The 7,964-nt window shown below is 33.6% G+C and overlaps 1 protein-coding gene across 1 annotated transcript in view; it reads left to right on the top strand.

Annotated features, from left to right (window-relative positions):
- Window positions 1–6,634, top strand: part of LOC117176101 (zinc finger and BTB domain-containing protein 41-like) — a 17,965-nt gene extending 11,331 nt beyond the window's left edge. The window contains exons 7-8 of the mRNA XM_033366137.1: window positions 6,243–6,422; window positions 6,489–6,634. Coding sequence (XP_033222028.1) covers window positions 6,243–6,422; window positions 6,489–6,532 — 224 coding nt within the window. The 3' untranslated portion in view covers window positions 6,533–6,634. The remainder of the gene's footprint in view (window positions 1–6,242; window positions 6,423–6,488) is intronic.
- The last annotated feature ends 1,330 nt before the right edge of the window (window positions 6,635–7,964 follow it).

The following is a 7,964-nucleotide window of genomic DNA, read 5'->3' as shown; positions in this document are numbered from 1 at the left end:
CTTTGGAATCGGAACAATACGTATATGCCAAATATATTACTTTTAAGTCACTGATCGCAAAATTACGAATTTTTTAATTTCACATTTTTTCCCATTTTATAACAAAGGACCCCTGAAGGAAGGGATGATCTGGCCAAGCACGCAGATACTGCCCTGAGAGTAGGTCACAGGGCAGCCAGGGCAGGCTACCCTGCCCAGGGCAAGATCGTGCCGACCACTGTTCTAGACTAGACTCTGCGTTGATCGAGGGAGATTTCGAAGCATTGCCTCTCAATAGGGCGCTCTCGATGAAAATAAATCTGCCTATTCATTGTACTTATATACATTTATATTGCACATCGTGGCAAGCATGTATTGAGAAACAATTATATTCTGCAATATTAAAATCATATATAAATCAATACGAATGGATTATATCTGCTATAAAATTATTTTTTCGAATTGAGGAAATTACATTTTTCGTTAAAAGAAATATATATTAGTACATACATCGTTTAATAATCAGATTCTCATGATTGTCATCCGAGATACATTTTTTTTATTTGAGAAACTTAAAGCATATGCTTTTTTTCTGCTAATCAGGCAATCGTTGGAAATGTATCATTCAGCCGTGATATTGTTAGAATGTAAATATACAAACCATAAAAATTCGTCTACAAATGATTTAAGAATGAGCGTAGAATGTATTTCACATCAAACGGTCAGTTTGAATCGTGCATACTGTATGTGTGTATTGAGGTGGTCCAAAAAATGCTATTCGAGCAACAGGGCAAGCCCTCCCCCCAAGTTTCCATTTCCGGAGAAATAAAATCCGTAATTTTTCCCGAAATTTAAATATTAAGGGATTGTAGAGGAGTGTCTACGAAATAAAAACATACTAATCCCCCCCTACAGCGCGCCAAACATGACCCCTATTTAGGGGTAGAGAAGGCCCTGAAAAAAATTAAAAAATAGGAAATACCACTAATTATAAAATAACTTTTCATTTTTTATTATTATATTCAATTATAAAATCATTTTTCACATCAACTCCTTATCAGTTAAGAAAAACTGATTGTATAATTAGTGGTATTTTCTATTTTTGGAGGTCTTCTCAAACCCTAAATAGGGGTTAATTTTTGAAATTTTCAAAAAACGAAAAGCAATGCTCATTTTGGTTTTCAATGAAGAGTAATTTCATACTTAGCCAAAAAATAGGCTAACTTTGGCTTCACACTTTCTATTTGTTTAAAAAATGTTTACTTACTCAAGCAGCTTTCGTTCGAAAACTTAACAAGATAATTTAAAATGATTTGTTTTTAAAAATCGTATTTTATGAATTAAGCATAATATTAAATGATTTTGAGTAATAAATTCTGTTAAAGCTGCATATCATTGTTTATGCAATAACTTATTGTTTTTTCGAATTTCCTTCAAATTGAAAATGGATGGATGACGAATAAGAATTGTTTAAACAATGACATGCAGTTTTTAAAAGAATTTATTACATCCCAAAATCATTAAATATTATGTTTTATTCATAAAATACGATTTAAAAATATTTTTGAAAAAGTGATTGTTCAAAAAAAGTTTATTTGTTAAAACGATTAAAAAATGTTTAATAAATTATTTCTATACACTATATAGCCAGAAAAATAATCGTATGTATTCTATTTTATATTATTTTTTTAAAGTTAGCGAAAAAAGTGCTTTAGCAAATAAAAATGATATAAACCAATAGAAATTTGTTAAACTTTAGAAGAAATGTACAAAAATTATGTAATTATTTAACAAAAAGTAGCATAGGATAAAAATTTGAGAAAAAAGGGGACATCCCTGACTTAATTTTCAGAAGTTTTCAAAATGAACCATGATTAATTGTTTACAAAATTACATCATGTTTTCAACCAAATTTAGTACTCTAAACAATAAACAACTATAATATTTCATTCAGAAAACACGCTTATTAAAAAAATTGGAAATAAATAATTGTTTAAATCAGTTACATTAATTTAAACAATTATAAATTGTTTAAAGTCATATCAGGTATTCAAATTGTCCATTAATAATTATTTTTATTAAAAAGACGACAGAAATTGCTGAAAATTAACAATACGTAAAAATGTAGTTCTTTTTATTCTTGGGCCATATTTGGGTCGCTGTGGGGGGGGGGGTAAAAGTTATTAATATGGCTTTATTTCTTGAAAGTTCTCTTCAATCCCTAAAAAATTGGCACTTTTCGATCAAACTCCGAAGTATGTGTTCAATTTTTCGAAAATCCCAAATTTCCCCATGTTAATTAAATAAGAATGGAAAGTTTTGTAGGACAGGCTTGCCCTCGAGAGTGAAAAAAAATGTTGCACAGTATTTTTGGACTACCCTAATATATATGGCTCGCACTACACCACATATATTATATGCGCCTTATTCAGAGGCAGAGAATGCAAAAGTCTCTAGGTGCAGAAGACGTTGGTGGAGGTAGCGCGCTTCCGAGAAACATATCCCCTTACAGCCCCGAGAGGCTTCCTCTCCCTTTTATGATTCAATTTACAATCTCCTATTACAATATTTCCTTCTCTGTTCCTCTTCCCACTTCTTTCTCTTCGTCTCTATCTTACCCAACACCCCCTTCACCCACGCTATTGTCCTTTTGCCCCCCCCCCCCTTCATGCATCACTACTTCCATCCTTATTCCACTCCTTTCCACATCGTTGCACTCTTCCAACCAACGCTACACTATTGCATCCCCCTGCCCGCACAATTCGCACATCTTTTTTTCCCTAGAAAGCCAGAACCTACTAAAATCCTCCATGCACTCACATCTCATCTTCGCTATAAGCTCCTGACTTCCTTTCTCTCCTTTCTCTCACAAATATTACGCTCCCTCCCTTGACACAATCCATCCACAGTAGCTGTTAAACCTTGACTCTCTTATTCTCTCCTCCCCTGGTGCCTTCTCTCTTTCCATATCATCTTTCTTCACGAACTCATATACCTTCCTTCATCGTGCATCTTTCTCATTTCATCTATCTGGAGTGCATTCGTTCTAAAATACCTCTCCCTTTTAACCTTCATCTTCTCACCCCCTTTACTGTTCTCCTTCAACCATTAACACTCCCTAACCAGCTTACATCCCCCCTCTTCCAGAAATTTTGTCTCATACTTACACGTTCGAATCCCTAAACTCGTTCTCTCCGTCTTCATCCTTCATTATAATTAGTCGTATTCCTTGCCATTCCCAGTTTCCACTTTACGTACGTTTCCTGTATCCCATTTACCTTCACTCAAATTACCTTCCATCAAATAAGACACCATCACTAGCGACTCGAACAATTTGATTCTCCTTCCAAAATCATCTGCGAACGTCTTTCCTAGCTCCACATTTTCCTCATCACTATATTTGCCCTTCTCACTCTCTCTTTTATATGACCATCAGCACTATGTCATCTGCATACGCGAATTACCATATCCTAATCACTCTTACCCTAAATCCTCCAACCACTCCGACCGCCAGCTTACTTTCCATATGCGCATTTAAAATCGCAAAATGCGTTGGGCTTAGCCGAAACCCTTCTCTCAACCCCCTATCCATTTAGAAACTCTGAAATTCCCTCCCCTCCTCTCACCCTATCTTTTGTCTCTTCATATATACCCCTTACCCTCTCGATCAGGCCTCTCTGCACTCCCCTCTCCACCATCGCCACCCACAACCTCCCCTTATCCACCGAAGGGAACGCGCCTTTGAGATCCACAAAAAACGCGTACACCTTCGAACCCTTCTTTGCTAAAACTCTATCCACCACGTGCTGTAGAACTTATATATTGTCAATTATGCTCCTATCCCGCCCTGAAGCCTGCCTGCGTCTCGGGCAATATTCCTTTCCCCTTGATATCCTTCCGCAGCCTCTCCGCCAAAATCATCGCGTACCGTTTGTACACCGTATTCATTAGCGAAATCGTTCTATAATTTTCCTGCCTTACCCTATATTCTTTCTTAAAAATTGGCACTATTATCCCCTCTCTCGACCCTCCTGGGAAGCCTTCCCTCTCTCGATTCTTTCAAAAACTTCCTTCACTCCTTACTCCCTATCTTTTCACTTATCCCCACTCTTCGCTTCCTAAAACTATTTATTATCCGTATCTTGTCGCTTATCTCCACTCTGAGCTTCCTAAACCTATTTATTATCTTCCACGCGCCCCCTCTGTCTTAACACTTCCCAATTCCACTTCAAAATCTTTCTCCTTTTCCTGTTCTTTCTTGTGACACATCAATTTAAACTCCTTCCTCATTTCTACGTACTCCTCCCTGTTCTCAGTTCCCTCTTTCCACTTCTTGTACTTCCTCTTTACCTTCCTTTCCACCGTCACCTCTTCAAAACGTACCTTCCGTAACTGCTTCCAATACTTCTCTACCGCCTCTACTTAGAATGAAAGCTTCTAATGTGTCCCCTGAGGGCTTACATTTTTCTTGCACATTCTTCCCTATTCCTTTACACACCCCCTACAAACTTACTTGGCGGTGGGAGGGGGACTTACTGTTTAAGGTGGGTTCCGAACCATCAAGAGGAACAGCTTTAAGTACCTAGAGAACCTTTTTCTCTAGAGATACCGGTCCCTCGACTCTCCGAAGATAAACAACTCCCTTGCTAGGCTAGTGTTCACCGCATGAGCTGGGAATCGAATCCGCAAGCCGACGGAGGGGGTCCAAAACCTACGCTTTAGAGTTTAGCCCCCACGAACATCGCCCCACTCATTTAAAAGTGCTTTTAAACACAAACTTGGAACAGTCAAATTGTGCAACAAAATTGCACAAGAAGGCTTTTTTACATGTCCAATCGTTTCTCAGAAATATTAAAAATAAATAAATGTTAATATTTCCTTTACAAATAACTTCAAATTCAATTCTACTTTTTAAGAAATATTAAAAAACATACAAATATTCTCTTTTATTGTCCTATTAAAATTTCCATGATGAGGAAGCCTAAAAAGCTTCGAAAGATGTTGGATTCTGGTAGTATTTGTAATTATGATACATAAATTTACTTTTTTCATATTTGTTTTTAAAAACGGTAAGACAGTTATAAACTATAAAAAATTATTTCAATAATTACGTTTGTTAATTTGCATTAATTATTATCGCAATCAGTAAAATGTGTACAAAAGCTTGAAAATTTCAGGAGAAAAACACAAATATCTAGTCTTTGTATAGAAGAAAATAGTTATGAACAATAATAATTTGTTCGAACAATTATGTTTATATCACTTTATTAATTAGTATCTGGTTCTAAGTGAAAATTTGACAAAAAGTGGACCATTTCAGAACAGAACCTCAACTTTCTACCATAATTCAAAGAGAATATTATTAAAAATAATAATAAATTGTTTAAAGAATTATGTTTAAAATCTTAAACTAATTTACTCTAATTTAAAAGTGGGCCAAAAGTAGAAAATTGTAGAAAAACGTCAACTTTCTAGCATTATTTTTAAAAAATATGATCACAAATAATAACAAGTTGTTCATACAATTATTTATTTTAAATTCAATTGATTATTGCTTCCATTCAATTGAAAATTTGAAAATAAGTTGAAAAAACTCGAGAGAAAAAACACGACTTTCTAACTCGAATCTAAGACAAAATTGCTAAGAAAACTAATTAATTATTTAAACAATTTATGCAATCATATAATTATCAGTATAAAGTATTATTTTATACATTAGAAACCATTTTTATTTTTTGAAACCGCAAATAATGTATATTTAACGTCAAACACTCACAAAACCCAATTTTTCGCTTATAGGGATTTTTTGGGACCCTATAAAACACACCTATGGGGGCGATATTCAAAACGTAATTATTCATTTGTATTCTAGATCTAATTGTGAAAAGAAAGGTTGAGTTTTAACTTGATTCTACTAATATTGACGATTCAGAATAAAATTTACAAAAACCGTCTCTTTTCTTATGGGAAACACATGTCAAACTTCATGGGGTTTGCTAAACCTCTAAATATATTTTTTTTACGCATTTATTATTTTGTGATTGAAAAATTAGCTAATTTGTCGAAAATTTTTTGGATGTAGAATTCAATATGGTAGCAACAATAATTTTATTTTAAATATGATTTTCCCTATTATTGCTCTATTTCCGTGAAAAATTACCCTATTTCCCCCGTATTGAGTATTTTTATTTGTGAAGTCTGTAGTAGTACTATAACCATAAATACATCAATTAAAAGTGAAAATTACATTATTTTTGTTACAGAATATTCTTCACATACCTGCGACGTATGTAATAAAACTTTCAAAAAAAAAAGTGGGATTCAGAGACATTTGACAGAAGTACACTTTCCTGAAACATTCACGTGCACAATCTGCCAAAAGGGTATAAAATCTATCCGCAGATTTCGCGCTCATTTATATAAAATCCATAACCAACATAAAGGTATGTGTAAATAATTTTCATTCTTGAAGAAAATAGCATTTTGTGATTTTTATTTGGATTTTTCAGGAGAAATGGGGCCGAGTGTCGAGCCTCTCGTGATAAGTTTGTGAGGTTCTTCACTCGGCGTGATCGCTAGAGAGATTGGTCAGCAACCTGGATCGGAGCAGTATTGCGAAACAAACGTATTATTTAAATAAATGACACGGAAATTCTAGATAAATATAAGGAAATTGCGATAAAAAATAAAATTTCAAGTTTAATTAAAATTAAAAACTTATTCCCGAGGTATGGAGTTTCTAAATGCAGGTAAAAAATTAATCAAAAAAATAAATCAAAAAATAAATCAAATTAGTTAATTCCGAATAAATCGTCTAAGAAATTTGAACCTAAAATCTCACAGATTTTAAAAAGGGTCCTTCGGTAATGGTTAGAACTCGAATTTTTTATTTTTTTTTTAACTGAAAACATGCTCGCGGTATATGATGCTGAATAAAAATAAAAATTTGTTGATCCAAAAAAGATCATTTTGTTTCGCGAACTAATAATTGAAGTTCTTGAGATCACAGCGTAGCAGACGTTTTTTGTGGAAAATCAAAAGCTATTAGCAAATAGTGCACATTGATTTCAATGAAAATTGAAGGAAATTGTGGCTTCCTTTTGAAATGAAAATAAACTCTTAAATTCCTAATTGGAAAAAATTGTAATTACCAAATCAAATAATTTACGAATTACTAAATTCACTCATCGAGATATAAGATCAGATCAGCCAAACTCAGTTCACATTTCGCACGTGAATAGCGGAAAAATTTACGCCTCGTACTTAGATACAAGTTAATCACAATTTTCGCACGTAAATAAACGAGACTGTTTCATCTAGAAAACCAGTTGCATTAGTTGATTTCTGTAGCAGAAAAAGACAAAAGTAAAATCGAAAGCTTTAAATCTCCCACGGAATTGGAAATATAGAAAAAAAACTATGGGTAAGTTTTTGCATAAAAATGATGTTATCAGTATAAATAATGAGTTAAGAATCCTCACAAATAATATAAATATACAAGAATTTGTTGAAGCTTAAAAGGAGACAACAAAATAGAAATTAAGGACAGAGAAAGATTACTTCTAAGGGGAATATAAGAATTAGTCGAATACTAAATTAATGTAGATAGTCTATTATTTTTCCGGCGGATTACTCACTTCAAACATTTAACCAAATGAAGGGTGAAAATGAAAAAATCGAAACTTCTTTCATGGAGTATAAAGCACTAATTACTGCATATCTTAAAGAGAAACGTAAACTTCTATTTAACTATCTAAAACAAAATTCAGAAATTGTACACAATAATTTGGGAAAATAAGTTGGGAAAATCAGTGATCTAATTCAGAAGTACAAGGACGGGGCAAACTTACTTAAAGAGAAGAATAATAACTTACAGGCAGAATTAGATCGACTAAAAGCAAAAAGTCTGTAGAAAAATCGAACGTTGATCCGAACGAAGCTTTAAATCTGTGTCGCAGGTCGATAAATTAATAGACAAAAACAAA

This window comes from Belonocnema kinseyi, chromosome 7 (genome assembly GCF_010883055.1).
Source record: "Belonocnema kinseyi isolate 2016_QV_RU_SX_M_011 chromosome 7, B_treatae_v1, whole genome shotgun sequence".
NCBI lineage: Eukaryota > Metazoa > Arthropoda > Insecta > Hymenoptera > Cynipidae > Belonocnema > Belonocnema kinseyi.
This window is presented reverse-complemented; position numbering and strand designations above follow the sequence as displayed.